At 57.1% G+C, this 18,889-nt stretch overlaps 3 protein-coding genes across 3 annotated transcripts in view; 1 reads left to right on the top strand and 2 right to left on the bottom strand.

Annotated features, from left to right (window-relative positions):
* The window catches only part of TECPR1 (tectonin beta-propeller repeat containing 1), a 26,010-nt gene extending 20,773 nt beyond the window's left edge, over positions 1–5,237 (top strand). The window contains exons 16-22 of the mRNA XM_023532775.1: positions 623–679; positions 1,195–1,375; positions 1,661–1,796; positions 2,551–2,643; positions 3,362–3,468; positions 3,577–3,696; positions 3,905–5,237. Of these exons, the coding sequence (XP_023388543.1) occupies positions 623–679; positions 1,195–1,375; positions 1,661–1,796; positions 2,551–2,643; positions 3,362–3,468; positions 3,577–3,696; positions 3,905–4,054 (844 nt within the window). The 3' untranslated portion in view covers positions 4,055–5,237. The remainder of the gene's footprint in view (positions 1–622; positions 680–1,194; positions 1,376–1,660; positions 1,797–2,550; positions 2,644–3,361; positions 3,469–3,576; positions 3,697–3,904) is intronic.
* A 2,468-nt stretch (positions 5,238–7,705) lies between these two features.
* On the bottom strand, positions 7,706–8,995 carry BHLHA15 (basic helix-loop-helix family member a15). The gene is made up of 2 exons (XM_011363860.1): positions 8,961–8,995; positions 7,706–8,314 (listed from the first exon to the last, which is right to left on the bottom strand). Exon 2 carries the CDS (start codon positions 8,258–8,260, stop codon positions 7,706–7,708), a length of 555 nt encoding a protein of 184 aa, XP_011362162.1. The 5' UTR covers positions 8,261–8,314; positions 8,961–8,995.
* Positions 8,996–10,266: 1,271 nt separating this feature from the next.
* LMTK2 (lemur tyrosine kinase 2) overlaps positions 10,267–18,889 on the bottom strand; it is a 42,458-nt gene continuing 33,835 nt past the window's right edge. Inside the window, exons 9-12 of the mRNA XM_023532774.1 lie at positions 16,183–16,356; positions 15,334–15,466; positions 14,848–15,090; positions 10,267–13,866 (exon numbers count right to left, since the gene is read on the bottom strand). Of these exons, the coding sequence (XP_023388542.1) occupies positions 13,838–13,866; positions 14,848–15,090; positions 15,334–15,466; positions 16,183–16,356 (579 nt within the window). The 3' untranslated portion in view covers positions 10,267–13,837. The remainder of the gene's footprint in view (positions 13,867–14,847; positions 15,091–15,333; positions 15,467–16,182; positions 16,357–18,889) is intronic.

The following is an 18,889-nucleotide window of genomic DNA, read 5'->3' as shown; positions in this document are numbered from 1 at the left end:
GGTGGCTTTGCGGAGCTTTGGGCCAGGCTCTGGGTGACCTCCGGGAGGCCCAGCACGAGGGAGGTATCGGTTGAAGGGGCAGTTTGAGCACAATATGGACTGAGGCCGGCACTGTCCTGGGAGGCAGGAGGCAGAGGGTGTCAGGCAGCAGTAAAAGTGGATGACACACTCCTAAGCTGGGGGTCCCTGGCAGCCGGCGTGTGGCATTGGTGGGGGGTCCCTGGCAGCCGGCGTGTGGCATTGGCGAGCTGCGCGTCTTCACTGCATACAAGTCACAGCCAAGTGGAAGACAGCCAGGGGGCCCCAAGCCAGGGCAGCCGACCCAGGCCGAGGGAGGAGACAGGTGTCAGAGGCCTCGGGCCCTCAGCTTGACGAGTCCCCAGAAGGGCCCTGACAGAACCCACCAGCTGGGCAGCTGCCATGTCCCAGCGAGACCCCAGCCAGTCTAGAGGCATCTGAAAGACAAGCATTATTTCCTGTGATACCTGCTGCCCTTCGAGCCCACTTCGTGGCTTACACAGAGGCTCTGTGCCCGCTACCAGGTAGAGAAAGAACGTGTTCCAGAAAATTCCAGAAACTTCCATGAAGTCGTCTCGATTTCGGCTTCTTCTTTCTCTTGTAGCTCATACCACGGTTACAAAACCATGAGGGATTTTGTCAGGAGAAGGCGCTGGGCCAGGTAAAGACTGAGCAACGAGGTAACTGGGGGGTGGAGGGGTCACCTCGCCCCCCTGCTGGTTCTTCCCACGCCAAACCTCTGAGCCTCCGACCTCAGTGCCAGCAGAAGGAAAGGGGAGGGACAGAGTCAAAGTAAATGCCAGTCCAGGAAGTGCCCGCGAGCTCCTCATGCTCTCTGGTTTCCAGAGAGTTTGCTTTCAAGAACAAACAGGAGAAATGTCATTGGCAAGCTCTGCTGTTAACAGGACCGGCGGCGCGGGGCCCTGGCTGAGGGCAGAGCCACCTCTCCTGGCCCCTTATTCCCACCCATCCAGGAAGCCGCACGCACCCTGGTATTTGGGGGGAGGGATGGGGGCTGGCCCTCCCCAGGGTCTTGCCCAGGCTGCCTTGAGGGGAGGGCTGGCCTGGTAGCTTCCTTCCGCAGCCTCCCCCGTGCCCAGGGCAGGCGGCCCGAGGCTGCAGCAGCATGGGGTGCCAGCGTTGGGGTGCCAATGTTGAGCTCTTTCCACCGCACAGAAAATGCAAGCTGGTGACCAGTGGGCCCTGGCTGGAGGTGGCCCCCATTGCCCTCGGAGACGTGTCTATCATTCCCGAGCTCCCTGGTGTCCGCGGCAGTGAGCACAGCATCGCACTCTGGGCCGTCAGTGACAAGGGGGATGTGCTGTGCCGCCTGGGGGTGTCCAAGCTCAACCCCGCGGTGAGCATCCCAGTCCCTGCCCACCCTATGGGCCCTCTTGTGGTTCTGACAGATCCTTCCAGAAATGGGACTCTTGCTGTGGAGTCGGGCTGGGCTCAGCTGGTCCTGCACAGGCCCCGTGAGGCCTGTAGGACGGGTGGACACAGCACGTGGCCCAAAGGGTCACCAGCTCTGTGGGTCGTGGAGCTGAGGGTGAGGTTGGCGTGAAGAGCTGCCAGCTCCGGGAGCCGGGGGCGGCGGAGGCTGAACCCAGGCACCTTCAGTGTCCCCTCACTCGGCCTCCAGGGCTCCTCCTGGCTGCACGTTGGCACTGACCAGCCATTCGCCTCGGTCTCCGTTGGGGGCTGCCACCAGGTGTGGGCCGTGGCGAGAGACGGCTCCGCCTTCTACCGGGGCTCCGTGTCCCCCTCCCAGCCGGCTGGTAAGTGCCACCCTCAGGAGGGCCCCCACCTGGCACCCCAAGGCTGCAATGGGGACAGGGCCGGTCAGAGGGCTGGACAGGTCTTCGTTTTCAGTTCAGCTCAAGGAGCATTTACTGAAAGTGGCCTGCGGACCAGGCGCTGGGGGCCGAGCCACACCCCTCCTGCCGGGCCTGAAGGGGGGTCCCCCCCCACCAACAGCCACCCCTCACTGTCCTTGGCCTCCCACCATGGAGGCTGGTGGTGGAGCTTTCGGGCACTTTGCACATCCTGCCCTTCCTGGGGTGGCCCTGCAGAGGCCCACTTCACACTGGCCGCACTGGCCACCCTCGGGAAGACAGACCAGGCTGACTTGTTCTTGGCTGGACATCTAAACAGCGTCTAGCACGGGGACGTGGTGGCCAGTGCCCCGCTGCCCTCCATACAGGGCGGACGGGCTCGGGCAGCGGCTTTGCACAGCAGCCAAGAGGCTGGCTGTCCACCATGTGCAGAGCTGGGCCCCTCCGCGTCCCTGCCCATGCAGCCCGCCGTCTGGAACCCACCATGGCCTCTGCCGGGCCCTGGGCGCGGCTGGGCTGTCAGAGGGTCTGCAGGGCGGGGGTCAGCTCAGCTTGGTGCTCAGCTCACACCAGGCCCCAGCACGTGTGTGCGGTCCGGCGGGTCTGGGGACAAAGATCACACCCAACCCCAGGAGCTGCAGAGGAGGTCACGTGCTCCTGAGCGCCTGGGGCATCAGAGTCCCACGTCCCTTTGCAGGCGACTGCTGGTACCACATCCCGTCTCCTCCCAAACAGAGGTTGAAGCAGGTGTCTGTGGGCCAGACGTCCGTATACGCCGTGGACGAGAACGGCAAGTTGTTCCCGGTCCCCAGCGGTCACCGGGGGTTGGGGTTCCCTGAGCACCTCTATGGGATGATGCCCTCGCTGGCCTCCAGGTCCCTGACACAAGGCCTTCGTAAGCCACCATGAGAGACCGCCCAGCCTGAGGTCCCTCCCCCAAGGTCCCAGGTGGGAGCCGCCAGCACCCCCATTCCCCCAGGTGGTCAGCCCTGCCCACACCCAGAGCAGAGGCCGCAGTGCCAAGGCCAGGGTGGCGCTGTGGGCAGGTTGTGTTGGGAGCGTCCTCTAGGAAGTGCCTCCCAGGCCTGTGACCCCAGAGCCGCAGGCAGCGGTGGCCACATGGTGCTGCCTCAGGCAGCTCTCTGTCACCGGCTCCTTGTGCGGTTGACGTCCCCGCTGAGCAAGGCGAGGACAAGGCGGGTGCTGAGTGGAGGCTCTGACTCCAGACTCGTCCTCCTGATTCGTGTAAAGAATTCCTTGTCCTCAGCTTCTCATGCGTAGAAAGAGGACGATGATGCCAGCCGGGCTCGGGGACGGCTGGGCGGCTCGGGTGGCACTGAGTGTGGGGAGGGCAGAGCCGCCTCCACCAAGCTGCCCTCGCCGTGGGTGGGCAAAGCCCAGCAAGCGTGGGGACAGGGGGACCGTGGCCAGTCCACCCAGCTCTGCAGGCCCTGAAGCAGGTCCCGACGGCCTGGGCCTCATGGCGGGTCGTACCCTTCTGTCCCCAGGGAACCTGTGGTACCGCCAGGGGGTCGTGCCCAGCTACCCGCAGGGCTCCGGCTGGGAGCACGTGTCCAACAACGTGCAACGCGTGTCCGTGGGGCCACTGGACCAGGTCTGGGGCCGGCAGGGGCGGGGGGGGCCGGGTTCCCGCTCAGGTCCCCGCTGTCGTCCCCATGGTGCCACCGCAGGGGGCCAGGCCTTCAGCCAGTCCTTGTTCCAGGTCTGGGTCATCGCCAACAAAGTCCAGGGGAGCCACAGTCTGAGCAGGGGAACCGTGTGTCACCGAACAGGCGTGCGGCCCCTGGAGCCCAAGGGGCAGGGCTGGGACTACGGCATTGGGGTGAGCGGGCAGGCGGGGCGGCTGTGTGGGCCAGAGCTGCGAGGCCACACCGTGCACCGTGCTTGGGCCTCACAGGCTGGGGCCTGGCGTGGGGCTGGTGGGAGGCCCAGGCAGAGTCCCTCGGGGGTCCTTGAGCCTCAAGCCTCTGGAAGGATGGTCTCTGCCCCTTGACTCCCTCCAGCCTGTTGACCTGCCCCTCTCCTTCCAGGGGGGCTGGGATCACATCTGCATTCGGGCCAATGCCACCAGAGCCCCCAGGAGTGTGTCCCAGGAGACGGCTGGCGAGCAGGGCCTCCCCAACGGGCCCTCGCTGATGGCCGGGGCCCCGCAGGAAGCCATGGGCCCTGTCTGCTGCTGAGGCCTCCTCCCACCTGGAGCAGGCGTGGTGCCCAATTTGAAGGATCAAGGTCGAGTGCGAGCCTTCCCCTCCCAGTGGGCCATTCTCTGCTGAAATGCGGAGCCTGGGTATAGCTCGGAACAGCCCAGCAATGTGAAGCCCTGTGGACATTTCTGCACGTGTCCCCATCAGCGAGGAGGGCTTGGGGGAGGGGGACCCTCACCCCGCCTGTCCCACCCATGTCTTCCCCTCTGCCTCCCGCCTTTCCAGGACAGGAACTTAGAGCCTGGAACCTTCCAGGAGCGCTGCCCCCGGGGCAGTAGAGCCCACACAGGAGCCTCCTGCAGCTCCGGGCACTGGGGACAGCACCCCGGAGAAACGGCTGGCTGTGGGCTCAGGGCCACTTTGCCCACTCCAGGATCATTTCTGGGAGCAGGATTCACAAATGAGATCATTTCCAAAAGTTCGAGAAGGAGCTGGCCGGTTGGGGTTGAATGCTGGGCAGGGTGTTGTCTTTGCCAGGTGGACACAGACGCCCTGGGCGGCCAGGAACGGCCAGGAGAAGCTGCTAGAGGGCACGTCGCTGTCACCAGCCCTCAGCCAGCCCCTCCCAGACGTGGTTGGGGGGGAAGGAACGGAGGCCCTCTTATTCTGACCATGTTGCAGGGGGTCGGGGCAGGGGGTGGGGACGCGGAGTGGAATCCCAGACCCCTGGGGCAGGCGGCCCCCTCCAGCCCTGCTGCTTTTTATCCGATGATGAAGCCCCATTTGGTGAAGTCTCCAGTTTGCTTCCTACAAGCAGACACTTTGCCCGGGACTTGTCCCAGGCGTCCCCAGCAGGAGGGGGTCAGTACCTGCTCTGGGGTCCCCTCCTTCGGGGCACTCGAGGGAGCCAGTGATCCCTGCGCTTCTGGGTGGGATCTGGAGGCAGGAGTCCGGGCTCGGCCCAGACGCGCGTGGGGGGCGGATGGCCTCTGCTCACATCCCCTGGCCAGGTTTTCTCCGAACGGGCATTACGGGTTTGCTCGACCGCGGCAACCTGTCCTTTCGCTGTGACTGTCTGTAGTGGTCTCCCTGCCCTTTCTCCAGGGAGGTCATGCCCTCTCGCTACTGAGCACCAGCCGTGTCCCTGCTCAGCGTCACTGAACCATCTCAAGCCCTCAGATGCTTTATTCAATAAAAACTTACGCCAGAGTGTCAACGACGTGACTTTTTTTTTTTTTTTGCTACATCGTAATGATCGAAATGCACAGTTCCCTATGCTCGAAAGGTAGCACTTGTCATGAAATCTTTTATTTTTGTTTTGTGACACAGCATCGGTTTCTTGGGTACTTTGAACAGACCATTAGGAAAAATAAAAGCAAATTTGAGTTATTTAAAAAACATTTTCACCACAATTACAGCTGGGGCACTGGCTGTTCAGACCCAGAGAGGTTTTCCCAGACAGAAGAGTCGCAGTTCTGCCGGCCTGATGGTGACCTCCACCTGGGAAGTTCACCAGAGGTCAGGTCAGCGGGCGGAGGGTCTGTGGCCCCAGGTGAGGGCTCAGGATGCATGTGACGCCTCTGACTTTAGGGTTCCTCACAGGACAGAAGGCTCCAGCTGGGCTTGGGGTCCAAGGTGAGCGTTGAGGCAGCAGGCCTCAGCAGCCTGTCACTAGACCTGTCCCCCACCCACTTTACCCCCACCCCGAAGCAGGACTGAGATCTTTAAGGTCCTTCGTGATGAGGCCACGGGGCTGCCGATGTCCTCTGGCCTCGGATGACGAAGGGCTGGACATCTAGGCCTGCGTCACCTTCTGGGAAGCAGAGGAGGTGCAGGTCTGGGACAGAGAGAAAGAGCCCCCAACAGCTGTTGTCCTGCACGGTGGTGACCCACAGGCCTTCCCGCCGTCCCCAGTCACCGGGCATGGCCTGGACAGAGCTCTGCCGGGCGCCCTCCCTGTGCTTCCTGCTCAGTTTGTCAGGTGTGCCCGCACTGAGCCTGCTCTGGCCGGAACAAGGGCCCCCGTCTGCAGGCCTCCCCTTCCCATGTCCCAGTCAGCAGGCGACCCCAGCAGGGGGCACACGGACCCCATCTGCCCCGAGCTCAGAGCTGTCCTCAACCGCAGCTCTCATCGGTAGCCTGCCCTGAGCACTGACCTGAGGGGCGGGCCAGAAGCACCAGGGTCCCCACCTGACCCATGGCCAAGGACGGCTGGGACAGTGGGGCCGGGTCCAGACCAGGCCTCCCAGGGCCACCTTCCAGAGGGCCTCCACTGGGGCCTAGGGAGGGCCTGGCCACAGCCTGACCGGGTAAGTTAGGACTGAAGTGGCTAAGGACTGTTCCGAGGGGTGCCATCTGCTGCCCTCGATGCCACCTGGGCTGACACCAGCCCAGAGATGCATTAAGATGTTAGGTCTGGGCCGGGGGGTCGGAGGGAGGTGCCGGGGCTGGAACTATCAGGGTGGGGACAGTGAGGCTGAGCGTTGGGCACAGGCCCCTGACTGTGACAGCCCCCCTCCCGGCCCGGCTCAGCCCCTGTCCGCAGTGCCCCACGAGAGCCTTGGGGATAGCTCAGGGCACAGGGGACCAGGCCACTCGTGCCAGGCCAACTCCACCATGTCACTGCAGTTCCTGCCTGTGGCAGCCAAGGGCTCTGTCCCCTCCCCACATTGTGGACAGAGGGACGAGGGAGGAGAGATGTCAGCTGCTTTGGAGCTAAGTCGCCGAGCCTGTCAGAGCCAGCGGGGCAGGAACAGCAGAGCGGGAAGCTTGGCCCGAGGCTGTGGGCGCCTGCCAAGCTGCCCAGTCCTGCCTCTGCAGAGCAGCACCCGGTGGGGCAGACGCTCTCACCACCCCAGACCCCTGCCTTCAGAGAGTCCTGCAGGCCCCCAGCCCTAGCCAGGACCCAGCAGCACCCTAAAGTCCTGTCAGACCGGCCACATCAGTGACAAATACAATGAGCAGCAAGCCTCGGGGGGACGGGCCTCTCCAGAGGGGCCAGGGCCAGGCAGGAAGGAGGGGCCGGCCACTCGGGAACCACGGCCTAGCAGCCTCTCTCCCACCAGCCCAGCCCTATCTCCAATGCCCTCGGCACCCAGCCGCAGACCTTCTGTGGTCAGGAGCCCCCACACGGGAGGATGCAGGAAAAGATCCCAGCCCCTCCCCCACCAAAGTCCCTTTAGAATTAATGTTGAGGTAATCGAATTAGGGTTTCTGATAGCTAGATTCAGAAGTAGACGCTTCAACTGTCTTGGCTCAGCCACTGTCCCTCAGTGGCTACAGGCTCTGCTTGCTCCATGCCTCAGTTTACCCCGAATGAGGAGGCTCGGGTGCAGGGTGGAGGCAGTCCCTGCCTGGGCCTGGGCCTCAGCAGCAACTGGGGAAATTTACCGAGTAAATCTTTTCCTGGAATCTGCCTTGCCTCGGGAAGGAGCCAGGAGTGAAGAGAATTTAGTTTTTGAGGCCTGTCAACTCCTTCCTAGTCAATGAAAAAGCAGATCCCGCGACCTACATGGAGGTTTGGGCCTCGTGCAACGCGGGGCCACGACCTTGGCCGGGTCTTGTCCCCCAAGGAGTGGAACGTGCTCCAGAAAGACAGCCGAGTTCAGGGGAAATGGAGCCTCTGGGGCCACAGCCACGTCGTGTCACCACCAGTCTGGGGCTCTTGCTGGGCCCAGGACTGGGGTGCTAGGAGCCCTCCCGGAAGCTGTGGATCTGCGTGGAGTACTTCTGCAGGTGGCCCTCGGGCTGGGCCTCGGTGGCACCAAGTGCGGCCCCAGTCACCTGCTGCTGCTGGTAGTGCTGGTAGAGCTTGGGGCCGGGGCCGTCCAGGCCCGGAAGGCGGCCGCTGGACATGGTGAGGATGGTGGCCGTCAGTGACTTGATGTAGTTCTTGGCCAGCGTGAGGGTCTCGATCTTGGACAGCTTCTTGTCGGCGCGCACGTGCGGGATGACCTCGCGCAGCGCCTGGAAGGCGTTGTTCAGCGTGTGCATGCGCTGCCGCTCGCGCTCGTTGCTCTCCAGCCGCCGCTGGACGCTGCTCTCCCGCCGGCCCCCCGGCGCCGAGGGCGCCAGCCGCCTGCGCCCGCCATCGGCCCGCGCCGCCTGCGCCCGAGCTGTCCGGCTCCGCAGACCCTTGGCCAGCGGGGCCCCGGAGCCCTGCTGGGGACTGTCGGGGGTCTGCTCCCCTGGGGTGGTGTCTGTGTTCTGCAGAGGCGCCCGACGCCGGGTTTTGGTCTTCATGGATCCAGACTGGGTGTCCCGGGGGGTGGTGGCTCCGAGGGGAGGCCCTTGGAACTGAAATCCAGAATACAGGCCACCCGGTGGTCAGTCGGCAGGCCATGTCACTGCCCAGTGGCAGCTGACTACGTGGTGCAGAGTGACCCCAGGGTCATCCCACCGACACAGGAGACATGCACTGACCCCCACACCCCTAATCCCGTTCGATCTCATGTTGACCCCTCAGACCTCTCTGTGATCTTGTGGCCCCTGCCCCCTGGATGAGGTATAGTGACCCCTGGACTTTTACTTGGCTCCATGCCCATCACTGCCCCCTGCCGCCTGAACTTAGGTGGCCTTTGACACTTTGCTCGGACCACCCAGAATGCAGCCCCATCCTAGTTCAGGGCGGGCCTGCTCGCTGTTTGCCCCATGAACTAACACCCACTCCACACTGACCGTCCTGCCCCATCCTGCCCCACCGGATGTCACACAAGCAGAGACAACACTGGGGCCACAACTGCTGTGGATATGGGGCAGCTGTCGGAGATCAGAGGGCGACAGTGGCCAGAGGCTGCAGAAGCCCCAAGCTAAGCCGAGGGTGGTCCCAGCCAGGCCTCCACACCCGATCTCGCGGCCCTGACCAGGTTTCTCCCCAGACGCCACCTGGTCCTGCTCCTGCGACCTCTCCCGGCGACCCCCCCCACCTGACCCCTACCCTTACCTGGGGATCCGCGGCCGCACGCGCCAGGGCTGCCCACGGGGGACAAGGACACGTCGCTTTAGCCGCCCCGGGCGGGGCCGCGGCCACATGTAAATAAGCCCGCGGGGCGGGGCTGGGGAGGGGCGGGTGTCGGCGTGTCCCCGGCCCCGCGGTGGGGGCAGGGCGCACCTGCGAACAGGGGACGGCCGGCGCCTCCCGCCCGGAGGAGCCCAGGCCACGGACGGAGGACGGAGACGGAGGCCCCTCCGCGCGGGGGGGAAGCCCCGGGACCGCACCTGGCCGCTGCACCTGACCTTGGCTTTGGGCTCAGAACACGGAACCAGTCAAGATGAATTCATGGAAAAGCCGTTTTTCAATACTACTTCTTAAATGGGCAGCGGCCACATCCCTGAAGAGCAGTAGCCAGCAGCGCCCAGGGTCTGGGGGACCCGCTGTCGCCCGCCGGCGCGAGTCCCGGCGCGAGTGGGCGGAGCTCTACCCCGCGGAGCACCCCGCAGCTGGGCCGCCGCCCACGTGCAGACCACCCGCAAACTACCGGTTTTAGGAGGTCTCCGGGGCGGCGGGCAGACAACTGGGGCTCACACCCTTCTCAGGTCCCCACGTGCTTTACCTAATCGCACTGTGCCTTAGTTTCTCACTGTTTACAGGCGCATTAAAAGGTGGTAAGAGCGGCCTCTGGTTCAGCGCCTGGACTTCAGGGAGGCCCCGCCATCAGTCGAGCGAGCCTGGGCCCCCGCCCGCGTGTGTCCCGCAGGACCGCAGTCAGCACTGTCCTCTCTTCTCCTGCACTGTCACTCGCTGCCTGTCTTGGGAGTCTCTGAAGCGGGGTTCACAGGTCTACTTCCTGAGGGTCACACCGGGCCAAGGGACAGTTTAGGTAGGAGCCTGTTACCGTATTCCTGGCAGCTTGGACCAGGCGAGCAAGGACCGGGGGTCGGGAGAGACGAGATCCGCTTAGGGCACAGAAAAGCTGGTTCTGGGCCGATTCGCCTCCCCGCTCAGAGCTCGTTAGATGCTGGACTTCAGAAATTAAAATGCTTCTGAAGTTCAAGGGCAAAGGCTTCCAATTACAGGTACGCTTTAAGGCTGCACGAACCTACATAAAAGTTGTGTTCCAGTGATGCTACCACCTTTGTGTTTCTACGAGCATGGGATGGGGGCCTAGGTCATGGAAAAGGGCATCAGGCATCTAGAGACCAGGGCAGTGGGTGACCCAGAGCTGCAGGCTGTAAGTGCCCACCGCGGGGCACACACCCTGGGCCTCGCAAGGCGGAAAAAACACGACTAAACGCAGCAACAGAGTTTATAAATATATAACTATGTTTATTTGAATATTAAATAGTTTTTAAATTACAAGCAATTTATTGAATCACACTATGCATCAATATACAGTAAAAATCTTACAATTTAAAAATGTACACAATTTAAATGAAAGTTCATTAACTGTTATATTGCCGTGAACCTCCTACGACTGTGTTAAAGCACGACGGAAATCTCACGGGTCTGTCACAGGTCTGACTGCCCCTCGGGTCGTCTGTGGACGGAACTGACAGTTGGACATGAACGCCGGCCCCTTAAGACCCACCTAGGCCTGTGCGAATTTGAACTGAGACATGTTCAAGCCATTTAAATATCAGCTTGTTGGTAATTCAATACTGTCGATGCATCTTTGAGAATTTACCTATACACTAAAGAGAATTTTCCTTTTTAATAGTCAAAACTTGAGCCAACCCCATCACTACTAAGGAATATTGTTTTCGAGTTTTAAATTTGAAGTCACCTCTGTACGGCCATTCTTATTGTAAGGCCACTTCTCATAAGGCTAACATCCTGAAGCCCCTGGAACTGAAGCCCAACACCTGGAGGCGACCGTGGTTCACTTCTGGAATTTTCAGATGGCCGGCTGAGTCGAGCTAAACCAGGAGCTGCCTCCCTTACACTCGCGCGCTCAGGACAGACGTGCAGCAGGTCGTCGCCCCTACAAATACCCTATGGAAAATATTACTTAAAGGGAGAGGTTTGGGAAGGCGTTTTATGGCAGCAAGACATACAAAGACTTTTCTTAGATAAACCCATTTCTCTAGAAACGATCGTCTGTACATTTAAAAATAGAATGAATGTGTTTTCAATTCAGTATCGCTGAGCTGCTTCGCCCTTAAGATGAATGGCTTCTCACCCGGATGCACCGTCCAAGTTTCAGAGGGTTTTGGGGAGCGCTTTTTGTACATTTCTCTGACTTACGACAGTCATTTGGTAACACAAATTAATATCTAGCTAAGAAGGAAATGAAGGTTAGATTATCTTTTATTATAAGATTTAAAATACATGAACTCCACCAAAGTAAGACGAATTAAAACCTGATAGATTCCAAGGGAGGCCAGGAAATACCACTGTGAGCCAGGTATTACTACAAACCCAATGATTTATTTCGTTGCATAACTTATTAGAGCAAGTACGGTTTGAAAACCCACTACTGGTAACCAACTGAGTAAAAAAAAAAAAAAACTGAATCAACAAAGCACATGCTGACGTTTCAAAAATGGGCTGAAATTTTTAATGTACATAATTTATTTCCTGTGTATTGCTTAAGATTTCAAATGAACACATTAACTCACATTTATTATAAATATAAAATCTCCCCTGCCATGCAACCCCACAGTAAGCTCTACCGCTCCGACCCCCCCAACTCAACGCATAAAATGCTTTTTTTTGGCAATTAATGATGAGAGCGATATAGACTTAAAATGGGAATTACGTTATTAAAATCTCCTTAGTCATAGTGAAAAATGTCAGCCCCAAAATATCAAATTTATTTTGGGCCTACTGTATAAGACGACAGTATATTCTGTGGATCTGCTTGATTTTAGTCTTTAAATCGGAATTAAACAAACCTATCATTTGAAAACACTGGTAGAATTGCCTCGTTTCTCTCTAACTCGAGCTGGTAGTTAGATGTAAAAATTCAGAAAGCTCCGGAAGTCTATGGAGCAAGAAATTCAGAGTGTGACGACTTTGGCAAAAATCACCTTCTAACGCCCTGTTACCTTTTTCTCGGGGCGCACCTCCCCCCGGCGGGGCTCCGTCGTGGAGGGTGAAGGGTGCCCCTCCTCCATTCTGGGTTTTCTTGCTCTGGAAAGTTATTGCTAGTATCAAAAGTCAGTGGCGTGAACCCAAATCGATAACAAAGGCCACGATTTATGAGGGGAACTAGCCAGGACCCGCCACTTGCACCACGCAGCCCCGACCTGGGCCTGGGGCTGTCCCAGCGTCACAAACGCCTGAGTCGGGAAAGCGTGTCAGCACCTGGGGCAAAGGGCCGGCCTGCGGGGACTGCAGACCTGAGGCCCCACCCGGTACTCGTGGCTTCGTGATGGACAGGCCAGGCCTGGTGCTGTGCTGCTCTGGCCCCTGGAAACGTCCTGATGTCAAAGCAGGACGCAGGGCTGCACAATGCTGTCACCAATGTCACGGGGTTGCACGGGCCCGTTCGGCCCCTTTCAGAGCAAGGGGAGAACTCGGTGCTGGCGGCAGAACGGGAAGGTCCGTGCGGGGCTGCCCGAGGCCCTGACTAGGGGGACCGGCCGGCTGCAGAGGCCCTGCCGTCGACCTTTGTCCCTCCTCTCAGCGGCAGGATGTAGGGTATCTCCTCAGCTACACAACCAGCCACGCCTGGACATGACGTGACTCGTGACTCGCAGTGCATCTCGGGAAAATCCAGCTCTGAGGTTATTACTAACAGCTCAACACGCGAGCTCTACGAACAGAATGAATTCACACGGGTCTCTGCCGCCAGAGTCCCCCGTGGGGCCGTGCCTCCCCCAGCACTCCCCGCCTTCCTGAAGGAAGGAGTACCAAGGACACCGCGGCCACAGCAGTCTGCTCCTGAAAATCAAGCAGAAGAGCGGGCTCGGAGGAGTGCCGCTGGGGCCACGCTCGGCCCCTCAGGAGAGGGGACCAGGGGACCTGCACGCTGCAGCCCGCAGAACTCACTGCAACCTGAGTTCTGGGGCGCACCGCCTGCCTGCTGACTGTTACCAAAAGGGTTTTAAAAATGAAGGGGTGGGGTGGCAGGGTCACGCGGAGGGGGCGCAGGGCCTTTCAGCGCCTCCGAAACCAGTTCACAGAGAAGAGACAAAAATGGGTGTCAGTCAACAACAGTCTTTTTGGACTCATCAAAATTATTTCCTGTAATGACATAAGACACTAACATTCAGAATCATGTATCATTTACATAAGAGTACCATATGTACAGCTCCAACAATTCTAATGACAGCATAATGCTCAAAGTATTTAAGCTTTACAAGTACCATGCAGAGCAAACGAACTATAAAACAGAAAAAACAATCAAACTAGTGGGAACCAGCTTGACCTGCCTTATTTTCCTTGAATAATTTAAGATTCTGTACAATATCAGGGACTCCTAGAACATTTCTCCACAGTGCAATTACAGAAAGCAATTAGTGATCTCTTTAAGAATAATAAATCTGGCTCACTGGCGCCAGTCCCCACTGTGCACGCTGGGGCCCTGTGCACAGACAGGGCGCAGGAGTGGGCGCAGGCAACAGGGTGCGTGGGAACTGGAAACGACCGGGAGTCGACAGCCCCCACCCCCGGAGGAGGGCGCCCGGACCACCGGAGACAGTGCTTCCCGCAGGTGGGAGCGGCCGCGGGCGCCGGCTGCCGGGGCTGGCGGGAGCACGCCTCCCCAGCTGGCTTCCTGCCATGGGCACCGCACGGTGCCGGCTCCTTTTCGGCCTCCTGAGTCTCTCTCCCTGTCCATCCCGGCGGAGGTCCAGTGGATGGCGGTGCTCGGCTGGCAGCACAGGACCGCCGCCCTGGGGAAGCAGCCTGGGGTCTGAGAGCGTCGGCGGATCCACCTAATCTTTTTCTCCATCTTCACTGCTTCCTATTCAGGAGAGAACAAGCAAAGCTGGGTTTTTTAAATGAGCGTCAAGAAATAAAAATAGTCCGGATCGCATCTGATCTGCAGAAAAAGGAACAGAAACTACAAGTGTGGACACCCACCACCTGCCCAAGCCCCACGTCTGCTTCCTGCGGCAGCGGCGCTTGCCAAACTCGCACACGCATCTGCTCGGCTCACACGCCGGTTCAATGTCAACGCTCAGGGCGCAGGAGAAAATCAGCTCTGATCTCCACACATCTGCGCCTCTGACAGATGGTTAGGTCACGGGCATTTATCTAATTGGCACAATTAAGCACAGCACAAACACAAATAAAAGCTCTTTATATTTCCTAGTTATTATTTGATCTGCAAACTTCAAATCAAAAAATGTACCCATTAACATTTATCTTCCAATCTAGTTACGGGGAAGAAAAACGATCCACACGTTCAGATAACACGACTTCAAATGTGCCCTGCCCGTGACTTCGCACCCAGGCCTCTGGTATCTCACGAAGACCGAGACCTAATGGCAAAATCAACACCCCGGGGTAAGCCAGGGTGCGTCTGGGCTCAACCCCAGGGCCAGGTGCTTCTACAACACGAGCTTTCTGAAGAGCCGCTTCTGTCTGGGACAAAGAGGTGGAGACGGGGGCGGGGTGGCCGGCAGCACGAGGGGCGCACAGCAACTCCTGCCGGCCGGGCGCCACCCTGCCACAGTGCACACTGCTGCCTCTGCCCGGGCCACCCAGTCTACGGGGGCAGGGCGGGGACACGTGCGAGCAGTACTGAGCCTGTGGAGTGACGGGCCTGGAAGAGCAGGACGTGGCCCGGGAGCACACTGCCAAGGCCGGGAGAGCTTTCTGAAGAGTTTTTTATAATCCGCTCAGCAAACACCAGGAAAGCATCAGATTACGGGGCATCTAAGTCCAGCGGGCAAGGCCCCCCAGGCCGACCCCCCTCGGTTCCAGCACCGCCCCCTCTCACCTCCCTGCTCCATGTCCGAGTCAGTCAGGTGCGTGAGGGAGAAGCTGGCGATGCTGGCGGGGGAGATGGAGAAGCGGGAGTAGGGCGACGCGTGGGGCCAGCTCTGCTCCGCGCTGCGGGGCGGCGGTGGCGGAGAGAAGTACTTCGAGGTGTGTAGGGCGGGCCTGGAACCCAGGAGGTTGCCCGTCATCTTTGACAGAAAAGGGTCTGGGGAGAAGTCATCGTCCCACTCGAAGCCTCCACCTAAAAGTACAAAATAAAAAATTCTCCCTTTATCGTTTCACGACGGAGAAGAGAGAGTAGGGTACACACATGCAGGTGCAGATCAGCGGACGCCGACCTGGGCCCGAAAGATGGCAGAGCTGCTCCCCATGTGTCATAAGGGCGTCATTTAAAGCAACAGGTAAAGTTATCCTCAAAAAGTTAACGTTGTTCACAATGCATTTTTTTTAGTTTCTTTTTACACCGGTCAGTGGAGTGAAATACCTTCTTCATCAGTTGAACTTTCGGAATTTATGCACCTGCTCAGGTAGGGCGGACCTGGAGACGGTGCTGGGCTGCCCAGCTCGGGACCACGCGCTTCTCCTCCACAGTGTCCCAGCTCTTTGGTTGGGGTCTCCTGAGAAACCAAACAAATCTGTCAGCCGGCGTCTGCCCACGGGAGCCCAACGCCGTGCGTACCACACAGGCTGAGAGCGCGTCTGACCGCTTGGCTGTGAAATGCTCACCGCAGGGCAGGTGGGTTCCTGGGAGAGGCGAGATAAGGACACGCAGCCCCGTCCCTCCCACCGAACGCGGCTCTCAGGACTGGGCAGAAAGCACCAAGCAGCCACGCGAGGCCTCTGAGAAGTGACCAGCAGCAGGCGGCTTGGGGAAGAATGCCAGGGTCCAAAGACACCAAACCAGCAGTGAACTTACGCCCCCACCCCCTGCCCACAGCTCCTGGCCCGGACTCCTGGGCCTGTCCCGCGCACGTACCACCCACTGGCCAGACTGCACCTTGGGGCCGTGGTTTCCCCCACAGCGCAGGTCTCAAGGCTTTGGTGTGCTGTTTAGGGCCAGATCCGCCATGCGCAGCTCGAAGGCAAGCCAGGAGCTCCCAAACTTTAAGGGGTCGCCTTCCTCAGCTCCCCCCTCTCCGTGGTGTCCCTGGTATCTTCCCATGTCTTGGGCCTTCCCTTTTTGGCCCTCCGGTCAGAAAATTAGGACTTTCGTTACCAAACTAACGGTGCGCACTTTTCTGCAGCTATCAGCGGGGGGCCCAGGGGAAGAGGCGTCAGGGGCCCTCTTCACTCCCGTGGGATCCCGGCTCCCCCAGGGTAAGAGGACGCTCACCTCCCTCACGATCGTAGGTGCCTGCCACCCCTGCTGCCGCCACCCTTGGATTGCCCGGGGCTTGGCGTGACAGAACAGAAAACAACAAAAACGGAATTCCTCCCCCACTGAGTACCAGAAGACACCCCTCCTGCTGCTTCTAGAATCAGAACCAAAAGGCTCGTGGAGCCCTCTCTGCCCGTGTCAGTGCCCACTTTGAACTTCGGGCTGTGTTCAGTGCAAACAGGACAGCAAAGGCTTTGAAAGGGGAACTCCGACCCACAGAAGGCCTGAAAATGAATATATTTATAAATAATCTACGGGTCAAAGGAGAAGCTGCGAGGAAAATTAGAAAGTATTTTGAACCGAATGAAAACGCAGCATACTGAAATCTGTGGGATGCAGCTAAAATAGCACATAGAGGGAAATTTACAGCATTAAATGCTAACATTAGAAAGAAGGTCTCAAGTCCTAAGCATCTATCTCCCTTAACGGTCTAGAAAAAGGAGAGCAGAATAAATGCAAAGTGAGCAGAAGGAAGGAAACGATAAAGATAAAGCAGACATGAATAAAACTGAAAAGGAAATAAAGAAATAGTCCATGAAACCAAAGCAGTTCTTCAAATAAATCTACACAGTCCCTTCCAGAAAGAGGAAATACTTCCCAGCTTGTTTTATGGGACCAGCATTATCTCGACATCAAAACTAAAGACAATGCCCAAAACAAACAAATAAAAACCCCAATCAGCCAAACAAGCAAACAAATAGCCCCCCAAACTACAGACCAATATACCTCATGGACATATACACGAAAATCCTTAACATACCAGCAAACCAAATCCAGCAGCAAGAATAAAACATTACAACCAAGTGGACTTTACTCCAGGAAAGCGAGGCGGACTCAATATTTGATAATCGATCAACGTAATCTACCATATTCACATACTCGCAGGGGAACCACAAGTTCCTATCACTTGATGCATAAAATGCATCTGACAAAATCTGACATCCATTCAGGATAAAAACTCTCTCAAACTAAGATTAGACAAGAACCTTAATGTGATAAATAACATCTACAAAAAACCTACATCAGAGTCAATGGTCCAAGACTGACTGTTTTTCTCCTAAAATTGGGTTCAAAGCCAGGGTGTCTATCTCAACACTCCCATTCAACACTGTACTGGAAGCTAGTGTGACGGTGTAAGAAAAAGAAATAAAAGGCACACAGATCGGAAAGGAAGAAATAAACCTATCCCTTTTTGCAGACAACGTGATTGTGTAGAAAAATATAAGGAATGTGGAAAAACCAAAAACAAAACCCTCCCAGAACTGATAAGTGAGTACACCAAGACACAATCGATAGACGAAAATCGATCGCACTTCTAGATACTGGCAAGGAACAAATGAAAATCAAAAATTTTAAGTTACATTTTACAACGGCTCCTCAACAATAAAATGCTTAGATAGGTACAATTCTAACAAAACAAGCACAGGATCTCTATGATGAAAACTACAAAACACCAAGAACTAAACTGGTAAAATGTCAATTCTCCCCAAACTGAGCTACAGAGGTTACGCAATTCCCATCAAAATCCCAGTAGAATTTGTTCGTACATATACGCAAGCTGATTCTAAAATTTATATAGAAAATTGAAGGAACTACAAAAGCCAAAATATTTTGAAAAGGAAGAAAAATGACAGAGAAATCATATTTCCTGATTTAAGACTTAATCGCGAGAGTGAAGTACTAGCAAAAGAGTAAATACACAGATCAATGGAACAGAACAAAAAGTCAAGAAATAGACTCATACAAATATGGTCATTAATTTTTGGCAAAGGCGCAAAGGTAATTCGATGGATAGGAGGCAACGGATGGTACTAGAAGAAATGCACGTATGACCAAACACGAAACAATGAGCCCCAACCTAAACCTTATACAAAAATTATTATAAAAAAAATTAACTCAGAATGTATAGTAGATCTAAACGGAAAACACAACACTATAAAACTTTTAGAGAAAACATTTGGGATACAGGGCTTGGTGAAGGGTTCTTAGACATGACACCGAAAGCATGATCCATTTAAAAAAATCAATAAAGTGGAAATCATCAAAATTTAAAACTCTGGCTCTGTGAAAGACAACCTACAGACTGGGAGAAATATTTCCAAACCATGTATCTGACAAAGGACTCGTATCTAGATTATGAACATCCAGCTGGTTCGAGGAGCAAATTCAAGGGCTACGGACACTAGCCAACAAAGAACGTTCAGGGAAAAAAGTTTGAGTTATAGCCCGTTTCATCTCCAAAGAAGGCAAAGTCCCAGCCCACTGAGTGGTGCCCAGAAGGCCACCTGGTCCACAGCAGGAAGGCAAGAGGGCCACCGACCCCGTCACCGCCCCATAGGCAGGGCCACTCACAAGCAGAGACTGCTCCAGCCTGACCCTGCTTGCTGGGTGCTACCGCCAACGGTCAGACATAAAGGTGTGGTCTGCAAAGGGCAGGACTCTGCCAGGAGAGCTGGGAAGGGGCCCAGGGCTCCTTCCATTAACGTAACAGGCGTTCCCGGCGCTGGCCACATTTCTGCGCGTTCCTCAACTGTAACTGCAGCCAACCCTGAATTCCTTTTTCTCACGTAGCCACAAAGCAACCTGTGGCCTCAAAATGGGCACTGGGGAGACAGCACGCCCAATTCCCCACCACGCTTGGGATCCCCTAACGCGCCGGTTT

Source organism: Pteropus vampyrus, unplaced genomic scaffold, assembly GCF_000151845.1.
Source record: "Pteropus vampyrus isolate Shadow unplaced genomic scaffold, Pvam_2.0 Scaffold90, whole genome shotgun sequence".
In the NCBI taxonomy this organism is placed as follows: domain Eukaryota; kingdom Metazoa; phylum Chordata; class Mammalia; order Chiroptera; family Pteropodidae; genus Pteropus; species Pteropus vampyrus.
Note: the sequence above shows the minus strand (reverse complement) of the source record. Positions and strands in the feature narration are given on the sequence as shown.

What these genes read in the sequence shown, in the direction of transcription:
- BHLHA15 (XM_011363860.1), bottom strand. Translation starts at nt 8,260, where the DNA reads ATGAAGACCAAAACCCGGCGTCGGGCGCCTCTGCAGAACACAGACACC.